Genomic DNA, 14664 nt, shown 5'->3' with positions numbered 1-14664 from the left:
CTCACGCCACACTCTGCCCCTTCAGCAGGAGCAGACTTGTTTGTGCATTAACCCGTAGACTTAGCATACGACTCGCTTGGACACCTTGAAAGTTTTCTTCTCCCGGGCTGCTGCAAAGGCGACGTAATTACACCAAGCTGACAGCAGCAGGGGGTCCGCCCTCCAGCTGGAGGCATCCTTCCACCTTCCACCCACATTTTTCAGCACTTAAGTGGCCTTTAACACCTGCTGATGCAGATGCTGCCACTGCCACTGCCACACTGCCACTGCTGCGTGTTGCTTGTTGCCGTAGTGTTTGCTGCAGCCATTAGGGTAAAATCTAAAGAAAAACATAAACCGGCTACGTGACCATAAATAAAATTGACAAATGTGGTTTCAGTTTTTTCTCGGAATTTCCTTCGGGGCCGAATGGCAAATTAAGTTTGCTGAAGAAAAAGGAAACCTGTTATGCAAATGGCTCTACAGAATATTGGAGCAAATTATATATTCTACATATACAGCGATTTCCGTTGAGAACTGCCCTCAGGGCCAGTGAATTAGTTGAAATGCAAATCGAAAGAACGTGGCTTGGGAAGGGGCCAACAGAGATTTTGCCATAATGATTGGCTTATCATTTTCATTATCGTTTAGAGGATGCGGGAGGGGCGGGAGTGAGTGGAATTTTTGATTTTTTTTTTTTGGTGGCAGGCAAGTACATTCGATAATCGTATTACACACTCAGCCACACCATCGATTGGGTCTGGCTTTGTTATACCCTCGATAAGGGACCAGTAGAACAACCATCTGCCCATTCTATGGCTCTCCTCAATTAAAAGACAGATCTATTGTTTATCAACACAAAACTCGTTCGAACTCCAATAAAATCGAATTCTGCCAACAGGGTATCAAGATCTTCGCTCCTCTCTCTCTCTCTGCTGTTCTGAAGCTTATGTACATAACAGTTAATTTGATTGCTGCATACGCTCAAATGGCCATGAAAACATATTGAGCAGGGCAGAGGCAGGACAAAGGCAGCGCAGCAGCAGCAGCCCATAAAAGGCTGTTTTATTAACTTCAATACAAATACAGCTGAGAGTGGAAGTGGAAGTGGGAGTGGGACCTCAGGCAATACAACGGGCGACAGCGATAGCTGCGGATACGGAAACAGAGAGTGGCCTAAAAGCACAAAAGCAAACACCAGTACGGCTTGAAAGGAAGCAGCGACAGGCGACAGGCGACCAAAGTGTCAGCGTTGATTTGAGCATTAGAAAAAGAGCATTCCATGGCACTTGGCCCAGCATTCACATTTATTTATCTATGAGCCATCATTTCTTAACGACAAAATCAGATTCAATACTGACGTGGCACTTGGGGCAGCGACGTATCTTGGTGTGTTTGTTGAAGAACAAGTAATCCTTGAGGCACTCCAAGCAAAACGAGTGTCCGCAATGTGTGGCCACCGGATCCTTCTTGGGACGCACGCAAATGAAACAGTCGCCATTGATGTCATCCCCCATGGTATAATTGCGAAGCATACGATCATCCGTCTTCAGTTTTTCTCCGTAACCGGCCACATGAGCCTCCATGTCGACGGCACACACTGGACAGCTGCGCTTTTTGTTGCAACGAGTGGCCAGCAAGTACTCGTTGATGCACACCCAGCAGAACGAGTGGCCGCAGTGGGCGGACACTGGATCAGTCTTGACAACCTTGCAAATCGAGCATTTATCATCGGGCTTGAGGGACATCTTCTTCTGTTTGTATACGGCCATTCGATTGTTAAGGGCCTTGCCTAGAGCAAAACTAAAATATAAGTAGCAAACAGCAGGTCGACTCGTTAATATCTCACCTATTCTTTGCTTCTTTTTTCTATGTTGTTTCCTGGCGAAAGTTATATTTGACAGCAATCTGATTGAGTGAATGATTTGTGATAATTTTTGTGTTGGGCTTGCCATACAATCTCGGCCTACTTGTGCACCTTGTATGCGAAAGAAAACCCTATTCAAACTTTTGTCGACTGTACAATTACCCAATCGAATGGACTCCAATGAGATACACACTCCAGCAGAGACAGCGATGGGTACGAGTATAAGCACATACTCGTACAATTCAATTTCCTCAAAATGTTGTATTTATTATTTCCTCATTGCATTTGGCAATGCCGGCGCTGACGAGGCTGCTGGAGTTGGTCCTTAAATCGGTACTGTTAAACATTCTGCAAAGGATGGCTGGGTGCGTGGGGTTAGGGGAGCCCAGGCCAGGCACAGACAAAGACAGCGGCACACACATGAAGTTTGACAATATTGTTGGCACACAAAAGGCAACATCCGCGCAGGTTGGGGCAAGGCAGAGTGAATGAGGCAGGGACACAGACAAAACAACGCACAGTGGGCTAAAACAGGGCCCTCAAAAAAATATTCCACGCATGAAATTGGTACTCAAAATTGAAGAGCGGATTATTTCAAGGCCGTAGATTTTCAAATGGCAGTTGTTTATAGAATTCGTTATGGTTATGCAATTAAGCAATTCAAGATTTACATTTCACGCTGGCCCAACGAGAACGTTTCCATACAGAGTGGGAACCTCGATCATCAGTTGACAAACTACGCTCGAGGCTTAATCATCATCCAAACAATGAATTGGGTATTCGTACTTCTGGTTTTATCTATTCTTGGAGGTGCAGCAGCGAACTGCTGCCGTGCGCGCAACGGAAGATGCGGTGACGGATGGAAAGTCCATGGTCATGGTAATTGGTATTGCGGTGTCGGCCCATGCAACATAGCAGGTTGCAACTGCGATGGCGGCTGCAGGGGCTAAAGGTTAAAGAACCGTTTTCACCTACAAAATGTTAATACAACTTTGTTCGCAACCACAGAAATTGCGTTTATTTGGGAAAAATTCGGGAAAAACCAAATGGATTCTCTTGAAACAGTCCTACATATGAAAAGTATACATTTTTTTGAGACTTTTTTCGCTCCAAGGAGCCACTGTGCGGCGCCACAGCAGCAGCAGGTAGCGAGGCAGAGCTGAGGTGGCATGCTGGAGGCTGCAGTGCTTTCATGCTTTAAACAATGCGATAAAACGGTATTAGTCACGTTAAATTGAATTTATTTAAGCGCGCGTTTAGGCCACATACCGTAGCAAGGCACTCTCTTAAGCTCTCTTCTTTGCCATGTTATGACATTAATGGTATTCCGGGAAGAGAGTGTCGCAGAGTGGCCTACCATCTAGAGAAAATGCTGCTTATAAAATACAGGGTTTTGAGATTTTGATATTAAAGAAATCTAGCATTTTCCATGTTTAGCTTAATATTTATAATTATTTTAATATAAATTAAAAGCAGCGCCAAATCCCTTTCAGGAATACCTTTATTGTGTAGGCGAGAGTGTATTTTTGTTTGTGTGCGAGAGCTAAGCCTCATTGTCAGCATATCCTTTGAGTGTTTTATGCCACAGTCGCAGCCGGGGCAGAGCTTTCTGGCTTCAATTGCTACCTGAGCAGCTAAGCCTCTGCCTTCTCGCTCATCTCTGCCCCGCCACCACTCTTTCCGCTTGCCATCTATTAAATAGGAAAATTATGCAAATCATGCGGTACTTATTAGATTTATTTGTGGCAGTCTGGAATATGTGTGTAGCATTATTTCGGGTTGTTTTGCCTACCCCTGGCAGCGGGTATAATGATTCTAGGCATTGCTTGGAAATCTTTTGACTCAAATGTATATGAGTAGCGGGTATCTTATAGTCGGAATGTCCACCAAAGCGCTTTCAGATGGCTTTTAAGTAACTCCCACAGAGAGAGAGAGAGAGCTCTCTGCGAAGGAGTGGGAAATGGTGAGTGTTTGTTGGGTATTGGATAGCCAGGGAATGATTTACGCGTTCTGGCTGTGGCCAACATCGCTTATGAGACAGTGAATTATGGCTGCCGGTGGCGGTGACATTTGGCCGGAGGCGTTGCAAGTATTGGAATGGGGCGAAACTCAGGGAAGGAGTAGCACAGGGTGGCGCTCATAAAGAAGTAGACAAAAGAGTGTGTCCCTAATGGCGATCTGGATCGGGGAAATTTCCTCGACACAGCTCTCCTTTTAGGCAACTCTCCCGATATGGAGGTCAACGCGGACACCGCCGCTTTGGAGGCAAATAAGCTGACATTTTATTAAAGTATGGAATGTTCCGCTCATCCAAAAGTGCTGATTGGTGCTACAGGCAAAGAATGTTCCATTTTTATGCGCTCAAATTCAAATACAAGTCAATTGAGCCACAAGCAGAACCATTGCTTGGCTTACACATTGGTATATATACAGGGGTGGTCAAAAGTATTTACACAACGAGTTTTTTTTTGCATGTTCAATTTCAGGAGCTTTTCCTGTGGTTGTTGAAAGCTAAATAAAAAAAAAAACTTTTAGGCCAAAAAGATTGATCTACTAGCAATTGAATGAGAGAAGAATTGGAAAAATAACTGTTAATGGGCTAAAAATAGAAGCATGTGAACTGTTGTCAAAAGTATTTACACAAATTTGCATTGCTTCAGAAGTATTTACACAATGCAAATTAGAGCTTATTCTTAGACTTGGTTTGACTTAGTGCAGTCGTTTTTTCGTTTATTGCAGTTGCAATAAGTAAATTTAATTTAAAATTTAAAATTAACTTAGTAAAATGGTGAAGACAAAGGAGTTGTCAGTTGAAACTCGATCCGAGATCGTTACAAAATTTAAAAGCGGGGTATCAGCGTCGGAACTGGCCAAAACTTACAAAATTTGTAGAAAAACCGTTTATAATCTGGAAAAGAAAAAGGACACGAATGGAAATTTACAGAATTTAAAAAGAAGTGGAAGGAAACAAGCGATGGATGAACGGGAATGTAGACGTTTAATTGGCATAACCGATAAAAATCCGTTGATAAGCCCAGTTAAATTGTCTGCAGATTCGCAACAATTGATTGGCAAAAAAGTCTGTGATGCTACAATACGTCGGAGATTGAAGGAGATCGACATACGAACGTATACAGTGCGAAAAATAATAGAAATTTCCGAGGCAAATAAAGCAAAACGCCTCTCATTCGCATTGGAATACGTTAAAAAACCAAAGGAGTTTTGGTACAATGTTTTATGGACAGATGAAGTAGCTTTCCAGTTCCAAGGCTCATTCTGTAAAAGATTTATGCATCTACGACAAGCAAAAAAACAAAGTGCAGTGCAACCATTAAACAGATTTGGTGGAGGCACAGTGATGTTCTGGGGGTGCATGTCTTACTACGGATTTGGAGACTTTGTTCCAATAGAAGGCACTCTGAATCAGACCCGGTATCTTGTTATACTGAATGAACATGCTTTTGTGTCTGGTGACAGGCTATTTCCCATCTCCGACTGGATTTTACAGCAAGACAATGCTCCATGCCACAAGGGATCGGCACCTACAAAATTTTTACGAGATCTCAATGTGGCTGTTCTTCCCTGGCCTGCGCAGAGCCCTGATCTCAATATCATAGAAAATGTTTGGTCGCTTATTAAAGGACAAAGAACAATTGATAAAAACCGAAAACGCGACGTTACCATCGAGGAAGTAAAGGAAATTTGGTCGAAATTGGAACTTGGATATGCTCGCCACTTAGTGGAATCAGTACCAGCCAGGTTGCAAGCAGTTATTGATGCCAAAGGTGGAATTACAAAATATTAATCATTATTATTATTCATCCAACAAATTAAAAAAAAAATCATTAAATCATAATAAAAAATTAACTTAAAGTTTTGTGTAAATACTTCTGCAGCATTAAAAATGTGTGTAAATAATTTTGACAACTGATAAGCATCACTTAATTTGCTTCTCCTTATTCGTACAAACAGTTATCTTTTCCAATTCTTCTCTCATTCAATTGCTAGTAGATCAATCTTTTTGGCCTAAAAGTTTTTTTTTTTATTTAGCTTTCAACAACCACAGGAAAAGCTCCTGAAATTGAACATGCAAAAAAAAACTCGTTGTGTAAATACTTTTGACCACCCCTGTATATCCTGGAGAATATTCCGACTTAACGTGGCCTGCAATGCGTTGGAGTCCCACCCAAAACTATAAGAACATTGGGTTTTTACGATTTGAACACATTTAAAATCAAATATTCAAATGTTCATCTCTAATCTTATCCCATTTTTAGGCGAGATAGAAATTTCACCAGTCAAATATATTCGAGACGAGATGACATTTATTTAGTGCATAAAAAATATATTTTTCTAGAAGGCCGATCCAGATGCGTTAGAAAAGCATATCATTTCACACCCAAATCTAAAAACTCGACATACATTTCAGTATCCAAAAGTTGAGAGTTTGAAAGCACCAATCATACTATATTCGCGGGCGACGGCTTTGCCATAGAAGCTGTCCTGCGCAACGATAAAACAACAAGCTCACGGAGGATGTTTCGTCAAATCAATAGTGCCCGTATGTGCATGGCCATGCGTTCCTTGACTCGCAGTGAGTATTTCCATGCTAGTGGGTGAGAGTCCTGGCAATAATGGCGATGGGTTGCTGAAACCTACAGGTGTGTCCGTGGGGCCACTCCGCTGGAACCAAAAGGATCCCAAGTCTCTTGTCGTGTGGCCGCAAAAGGAGAAGTCCGACACCACAAACAAGGAGGCCTCAGCCCTCGTGGTCCTCAAGGATGAGCAGAAGAAACTGAGGCTGAACCGCCGTGACCATTTGCGACAGATTTACAAGGAGAGCCGGACAAACCCCAAAGTGAAGGAGCAGGTCGTTTATATGCCAATGGACTCGAAAAAGATCAACAGGAAGCCGCTCGATCCTGCACGAGTGGAACTTGTGAATCGGAAGTGGAAGGAGAACCAGCAAGAGATTGAGATCCGAATGCACAAGGCAGACAAAAAGAAGAAGTACGTCTCCCGATTCGAGATGAACGCGGGCCGGAAGGAGAAGATCAAATAATCGCTAGCTATATCTCTCCCACTGACTTGTGCATTCACCCGTTGATAAAGCACCAGGCACTTAAACACGTAATTGTTAATTATTAAAATTCTTGTTATCATCCAGCAAAGAGCAAAAATAAACCAGTTGGCTCTTCTATTGTGGCTGTTTTCATCTTTTTTAAGCTTAGAGGAACGTTGATATGCTAAGTATGACTACATATTACAAGTGGCGATGCAATTACTGCACCATAAAGTGGCAAACAGAGCCCCTTTCCCGCCCCACGGACCGTGGAGAATAATACTTTCGGCAGGCCTTCCCTTGCTAATGTGATCGACTTGTCTTGTCTGATGTTTGTCCAAAACGGAACGATTTCTGGCTATCGCTATGCATAAATCGGAGAGTCGCTATCAACCGCTACTGGGCCATTGTCATCAAATGCCTAGCCAGTACCCAATCGAAGATAGCTCGCTACTACCTGGGGCATACCGCGGAAGATATTATGGGCCAGCAGAACCCTTGTAGATTCGTCATTGGAGAACCTGTCCTCTGTAGAAAAACTCCTGCTTTTAGGTAATTCGCGGACCGTTGGCCAACGAGAAGAACCTCAAGATACAAGGGGAAATCAGGGCAAGGACGTGGAAAGATATTTAAAGGTATTTTTCAATGGCAAACCGCTTGGGAGACCCTGTTGAAAAGGACGAGCTCTTAAGCCTAGGATCAAGTACCAATGTTTCTTCCTCAGAGGTAACCTAAGATAAGGACGGAAATTTTTGTTCTTGAAAAAAATATTGTGGGAATATTCCAAATTCTAAGTAGGCAGGATGTGATCTACACATCGGGGCCTACGACCTAATTTTTGTCACAGGAAAAGTACATTTGAAAGTTCTCAGCTTCTCTGCCAATTCTTTTTCACGTAGCTTCTGGTATGACATACAACTGATGAACTCCTCCATCTTCGACCGCCTAGGGTATACATACCTACATATATTCCTCCCTAACATCATGGTTTCCCTAGACGAACCTTCTCAAATGCATCCTTTCAAAGTTCGCCCTCCCGCTGACTTCTGTGCCCCAGAGCGGATTATTATTGTAAAAGTGAAAGTGTAAATTTTGTCATTGCTGCTGGAGAGCTCAAAGTTTACTCATCCTTATAAGTAATCCTTAAAGTGAATCTTGCGGTCCCGTCTTTAAGGGTCTTACCAAAGGGCCTACAAAAATACGAATATAGATCTTCGCTTGGCCATCCAAAAGGCAAATTTATGCAAGGCCATAAAATGAAAACTCCACAGAAGAAATGTTGATCAAGTGAAAACGCCCTGCACAGCCACTAAACCATGCCGGCGGATGCATATGTATGGGTGTGGAAAAGCGGAAAATGCAATTGAAATGGGCGAAAAACGGAAACAACAGTAAAAAAGGATTAAGCCATGTTGTAATTGTTTTGGTCTGGCCGGACTTTTGTCCCCCTCGCCCGCCCTCTACGTGTCCCTCGCTTGGGGTCTGTGTCTGTCGTTGCCGCTGCCGTTGCTGTTACTCTTGCATAAATATTTAAAATTTAATTGAAATTGCGTTTGTAGAGAGCTATCGAGAGGAGTGTCAGGTGGGGCATGGTTGAGGGAGTGCTGGATTCTGGGACGGGGAGTTCGGAGTTCCGGTTTCGTTGGAGATCAAAAGACAAGCGTTTGGCAGCTGTGGAAATCAACGCCCGAGAGCATGCAATACAATGAGGGGGGGTTCGTGCCACCCCCGTCCTGCGGGAGAACCGGACCAAGGGGATCAGGTCGCTCTATCGCTCACTTCGGGTCCGGCTCTAGCTAGCAGCGTTCCGTGCTTGTTTACTGTTGTCCGGCTTTGCCCAAACGATGGCGAACAAAATGAGCATGAGACTGGCGTACAGTAAATGCTCTCTTTGATGGAAAGTCTTGGCCATCCTTAGCCCCTATATTGGCTGTAAAAAAGTGCCCCAAACAGGACGTTGGTTGGCGAACAGAGCTCCGGACGATTATCTCCATTGAGGGATATTGTTAAGTTATTCTTGAGACCCCTCTTATACCCAGGGGTACCTACCCGTAACGAGTGTCCGCTCAAGAGAGCTCTCACTGTCGTTGGATAGTGGTGTTCGGATTCGGGGGCACGCCCAAATGCGCTTCCTTTTGGCACACGGCAAAGACAAACTGCTGCTGCGGCTCTACCTCTGCTGTTGCATGCTGCATGCTGTTTTGCTCTATCCTCCTTCTCCTGTCGTATCTTGTCCCGGGCGACACACAGTGCGTATGCGTTATATGGCTTGTTATTTATCTTTAGCTCATTGCTCCCGGGGTCTGGCCATCGTTGCCCTCATCCTCATCCACCTTGTCCCTGGCACTGGCACTGGCACTGGCATGCCAATAAACTGAACCAAAGGAGACAGAGACAAGAGGCACAGAGAATGGCTGCACCAGGAGCAAGAGCAGGTCGGATAGAGGCGTAGCAGGCGTTGCTGTGGCGGCACTCAAGGGCGTTTAATTGAATGTACGTGACACGACACGTTCGGAGTCCAGGTCCGGGATTCGGGGTCCGGGGCCCGGTCAGGTAAGGTCCGGCCCGGAATGGATCGGAATGCAGACCCAGACCCACCTTGACATCGCTGCATTGTTGCACAGTTTCAGTTGCAGTTGCAGTTGCCGTGGCCGTGGCTGTGGCTGTTGCAAGTTGCTCTTCGCTGGCGGCTCCTCCTACCGGCCATAAATCAATGCAAATTACAGTCCATTCTGCCGCTTCCATCTCCGTTTGTGTCCTTTGCTATATCTGGGATTGTGACATCGCTTAAAGCTTAACACATGTTGCAGCAGGCAGCAGGTTGCACGAAGGAGGGGACTGTGTTCACAGAGGGACCTGCAAGATGGGGAAACTTGGGAAAGATCATGAGCTAAAGGAGGGCTCTGATGTGGCAGCTAGATTCTCCAGACAATGATTGGTTTTCTTTCTTTATTCGATGGTCAATAAATTGGAACGAAAAATACTAAGCATTAACATTATAAAAGTAGCATTGTACAATCTTTTCTGTAGGAAAATCTCGTCGACTTTCTTGACAAAAAGATGAGAGAAAGGAAGCTCTTAAAATTAGTAAATACAATAAAAATAGACTTCATCTTTGAATAATGATCCATGAGGGTATTCATCATATATTTAAATGCGCTGCTGCGAGTTCTCAAGACGCGGCTCGACCCGAAGAGAGCCGAAGAGCTCTGGAAACTCTCGTGCCTACTGTACTTGAAAATTAATGTGAAATAAACTTATATTTGTTTGAATTCCCCTTGGATTCTGAATTAACTTTTAGAATTCTCCTTGAAAGTTTCTCCACATCCAATGCCAAATGTAATTACAAAAAAAAAAAAAAATGTGGGAAAATTTTGTTATTTTTCTCCATGCATTATGCGAGGAGCAAACATGCACTCGTTCAATCCGCAAATCCTCGGGGATCTACATAAGCAATCTATCTATCTATCTATCCATCAGGAAATTCGATATTTACTCAACTAAATTGCATTTTCCATTTGACTTGAGCACGGAACGGACTGGGGGGGAAGATGCAGACAGTCGTAGAGAGCGGCGGCAGCAGCCATGACGATTAATTAGAAGATGAACTAATTGAATTAGAATAACTTAAATTAGGTAAACAGACAGAGTAGGTCGGTCGATGGGGTGACGAGCGGGGGCAGTTGTTGACAAACTTCAATAAAAGGAAAAAGAAATATATGTATACCCTTGAAGAGGGTATGAAGACTTTCAAAGCCATAAGGGATATCCGTACATTTCTAAAAGACGGAATAATGCCATATATATGCTGCCAGAGTATATGAGGCTTCGGCTTCTGCAGCGAGTCCTTTTTTCTTGTTCAAATCCAATTTGAAATAGCAAATGGCATCGCTCTCTGACTCTGTTACCCTTGCCCCCTCTCTCTCTCTCTCTCTCTCTAACCAGACGCAGTGGGAATTAATTAAGTGCATTAAAACTTATTGAACTGCATGATGGTTGTGGCCAGAATGGGCGGGAGGGGTGGCAGGCGAATGCCATCTCGTGCTATCCTTTTGCCACAAGCTGCCACACCACTCCTTCCACACTTCCCTTAGACACTATCTATCACTCCCTCCAAGTTTTAGATGTACATTTAATATAGATATATCTCCCTATGTTGTATATAACATATAAATATTAACCAGACTATGCAGTCCCCGTGCTGGTCACCAATTTACACATTTTTTTCTTTCTTTCAAGCATATATCCATATATATATATATTATTGTGTTTACCAAAAAATCCTCGTACGCGTTTTTTCTCGTGACCTTCAGAGTTTTTTTTGTCTGTGGAGCTGTTTGAATGCCTCTGGAACGAAATAAAGCGGCAGCGAAGTGGAAACAACTAAAGCTACTGTACCTACTAAAGCAAATTATATAAAATAAATATATCTCTGAATGTTTCGATCCCTTTCGATAGTTTTTTTTATCGATTTTCCTATATACCGGTCCGGCGAGGATCTGTTTCTATCTATGGGAGGAGTAAAAAACACTTCCTCGCATTTGTGAGACTCCACCCATCTGTTGAGCTTTTGTCTCTTGGGAACTAAAAATCGGTCTATGAGTCATAGGATATACTATGGAATAAGCCAAATCCAAGATTTCAAAGTAAGACGGCCAGTAACGACAACTACAAACGCGTTCCAGATGCTCTACGTAAAAGGTAAAATAGAATATCTTACGGAATGGTTACGCCTCCAGCAACGTCAGAAGACAAGGATCTTGCCTTCAGCACGCTGGAAGCAACAGCTGGAACAACAGAGAGAGAAAGAGAGAGAGAGAGAAAGCAGTGCCGATCAGCTGAGAATGAACGAGACAGTTAGCCATGCCGGGGCTATTCCTTCGCTGAATGCTGAAAACTATAGAGCCAATACACACTCGCACTGACATTCATATAAACTAAATTCATTGTGGCACTTATTCAACTAATTTCAATTCGAATGCATTCTATAGGACATCTTTTTTGAATGGAGTCATGCAGATCTCTAATGTGTATGACCCGCCACTTCCTGAGTGTGTGCTCGTCATTTATTTCTCTTTTTGCGTTGCTGTACTTCCAGGACATGGAGGATAGATGGTAATGACAGCAGCGTGGATACCAACCAGCAGACGGTGGAGCAGAGCAATCATCATTAGATCAGTGCTGAAAATATAACTATCTACATGGGTACGTACAGGCCTCCCGAGAGATCCATTCATGTCATTCGATGTATGCTTCTAGAATGTATAATTATTTTGCTGGATTTACCTTTACCTAATAATGCTTTTCATTCGATAATCGATTTATTTATTTATCCAAATCGATTAAAGATTAATAAACCCTGGCCCAGCTAAATCCTGCAACATTTGCACTCTGCCCGGGACTCTTCTTCTACCACTCCCGCTGTGCTCTTCCACCTTCCTTCCAGCTATCTTTATCGGCCTTCAAATCATGCTCCGTGGATTCGCCTAGTCGCTGTCCCTCCCGCCTGCCACAGAGCACTCGAAGGGGAAGTTGTGGCCTCTGTAGTCGCTGCCTCACCCCATAGTAATATACCTTTCCTATGCTTTTCTGCTGATTCCACTGCTCTTTCGCGCTTATTTCCGCTTCCTCTGCTTCTATGCGCCGCTTGTATCTCCCGCCGCTTCGCCCTCTGTCATTGCTTGGATCACATCGCTCTCCCTCACGTATGCGGCGAATAACGGAACGTGCATGTCCACCAGGGACCCACACAGAGAGCCATGCCCAAACCCAACGCATACCCACACCGATACTGCCAATGCATGCCATGTGTGTCTGATTGCGTGTGTGTGTGTGTGTGTGTGTATGTGTGTGTGGTTGTGTGGAATGCCTGATGGAAGAAAAGTTGCTGCTGGCGCGTGATTCCAATCGAGTTATTACAGAAATTAATCATGTTGAACATGCATGGGAATTGCACTCATACATATGCACAGCCGCAGCATATTTGCATCAGCATCTGCACACACACAGACACACACATGCATACGTATACATATGCATACATTGATAAAGAGCAATACCCAATACGGTAAATGCAAGGAGCACCGGGACCCGGGACCCGGGACCCGGGACCCAAAAGATTACATCATTGTGAGCATTCTTTGAGTGAGTGATTAAAATGCAAAATTGTGCGGGTCGTATTGAAAAATTGTCGCAAAATGAGAGGGTGGACTGAGAACTTCAGGAGTTCCACTTCCAGCTAAATCGCAATGGAAGTAGACAAAAGCTTTATATCTATCAATCTCTATACCTATATTCATCTATCTATATTTTAATAGATATCAATATATATGTACCTGGACAATGTTCATATAATAAAAGCTAATCTTAGCTTCTACGGTTACGGCAGTGGAACTTATCCTTATATGGAATGCATAGAGCCACTAATCAAACGTTTAGTAATACAATTTTGAATTGGGTTTCATTTTTACACTGAACAAATTTTTAAAAAATATTTGTCTAATATTTTGCACAAAATATTCTATTGCTATATGTGAAATACATTTTTTTCAGTGTAAATTAATACATTTTTTGGCTTCGTGACTGTTTTCTACGCATAAACACAAATACGGATTTTTCTGGCAGAAGAAGTAGCAAAAAGCCCGTAATATGTGTTTCACTCTCGTTCTCTCTTTCAAACGTAGAGTGAGCGAGAAAAAAAAACCGAAATGTTCCGATCCAATACAGTAAAAATGACTACAAATGGAAACATTTATGGAGTAAGAAAGATGAGACGCAGAACGAATGAATCGAATACCGTATTCCACTGAATCGAGTCGGTTCGGCGCAGACTATTCGCTCAGTGTTCTAGGGCATACACAAAAAGAAATTTCCAATATATTAAATGAATATGGATATGAATATGAATATTAAGAGTACACCTCCTTCAGCTCTACTGTCACTCTTTATTAAAGGCAGCATAATTTCACATATTATTAATACATTTTTAAGGGATATTTTTGAAATATTCACATTCTTGATTGGTTCAAACCGCTCATCACTCTATGTGTCCTTTTTCTGTACTCTAGTGGACTGTATTGTTTATGGGATCGCCTGTGCCCGTTCCTGGTCCTGGGCAAAAGAACAATCATATAAATTAAGGATATGTTTAAAATGTAGTGCACTTTTTGTCTATAAAAATCATGTATTAATGTCAACTTTGTTGTAAGATTCCAATTCTGTTTACCAGTGAAAATTTCATGGTCCATTAAGGTCACTAACATGTTCTTAAATTGAAGAACCACATCCAAAAGGTAGGTTATCCTATGCGGAAAAAAATACACTCCAAATCGGAGAACTATGACCATCGTTGTACAAATCGTTTGCACAGTCAAAAGCTAACCGTATCTGTATCTATTATTTAAATACCAAACACTTGTGACACCTCAAACCATATTTATACCCGAAAAAACACTCAAAATATACTCTTATTAATTGATGAAGCATTTCAACGATCTGCAAAGAAGGCTACTCAATCAACTTGAAAACTTTGTGCCACTGAAGGTAGAAATTTAATATTTGCCTGTCGTTGCTTGTTTGATGGGGAGACACGGACTAAAGACAGAGAAGCAGACAGATACAGAGAGAGAGAGAGAGGGAGGGAGAGAGAGAATCGGAATCGCATCGCGCAATTCAATTCCCGAAGCGCTCGTCTCCGGCTTTGGTTAAATGAAAAGCAAAGTCAGTCTCAACTGAAAGTACAAATTGCAGGCGAAGC

General features: G+C 42.9%; 2 protein-coding genes and 1 long non-coding RNA gene across 3 annotated transcripts; 2 read left to right on the top strand and 1 right to left on the bottom strand.

The window, feature by feature from the left end:
* Positions 1-1257: 1257 nt before the first annotated feature.
* Positions 1258-1842, bottom strand: LOC6902450 (tripartite motif-containing protein 5-like). Its single transcript, XM_015181012.2, has 2 exons — positions 1829-1842; positions 1258-1782 (listed from the first exon to the last, which is right to left on the bottom strand). Exon 2 carries the CDS (start codon positions 1749-1751, stop codon positions 1305-1307), a length of 447 nt encoding a protein of 148 aa, XP_015036498.2. The 5' UTR covers positions 1752-1782; positions 1829-1842; the 3' UTR covers positions 1258-1304.
* A 4340-nt stretch (positions 1843-6182) lies between these two features.
* Positions 6183-7044, top strand: LOC6902451 (uncharacterized). The gene is made up of 2 exons (XM_002132960.3): positions 6183-6440; positions 6508-7044. The coding sequence occupies exons 1-2, from the start codon at positions 6383-6385 to the stop codon at positions 6906-6908; spliced, it is 459 nt and encodes a 152-aa protein (XP_002132996.3). The 5' UTR covers positions 6183-6382; the 3' UTR covers positions 6909-7044.
* Positions 7045-11822: 4778 nt separating this feature from the next.
* Positions 11823-13520, top strand: LOC117184103 (uncharacterized). The gene is made up of 3 exons (XR_004469317.1): positions 11823-11938; positions 12007-12113; positions 13461-13520. It is a non-coding gene; the product is annotated as an uncharacterized lncRNA (long non-coding RNA).
* The last annotated feature ends 1144 nt before the right edge of the window (positions 13521-14664 follow it).

This window comes from Drosophila pseudoobscura, chromosome 4, assembly GCF_009870125.1.
Source record: "Drosophila pseudoobscura strain MV-25-SWS-2005 chromosome 4, UCI_Dpse_MV25, whole genome shotgun sequence".
Classification (NCBI taxonomy): Eukaryota; Metazoa; Arthropoda; class Insecta; order Diptera; family Drosophilidae; genus Drosophila; species Drosophila pseudoobscura.
The sequence above is the reverse complement of the archived record's forward strand: the minus strand, read 5'-3'. Positions and strand labels throughout refer to the sequence as shown.

Bases quoted from the DNA above. Each gene is read 5' to 3' on its own strand.
- LOC6902450 (XM_015181012.2), bottom strand. From the start codon at position 1,751: ATGGCCGTATACAAACAGAAGAAGATGTCCCTCAAGCCCGATGATAAA.
- LOC6902451 (XM_002132960.3), top strand. From the start codon at position 6,383: ATGTTTCGTCAAATCAATAGTGCCCGTATGTGCATGGCCATGCGTTCC. The intron at 6,441-6,507 runs GTGAGTATTTCC...TGAAACCTACAG, and splicing joins CATGCGTTCCTTGACTCGCA to GTGTGTCCGTGGGGCCACTC.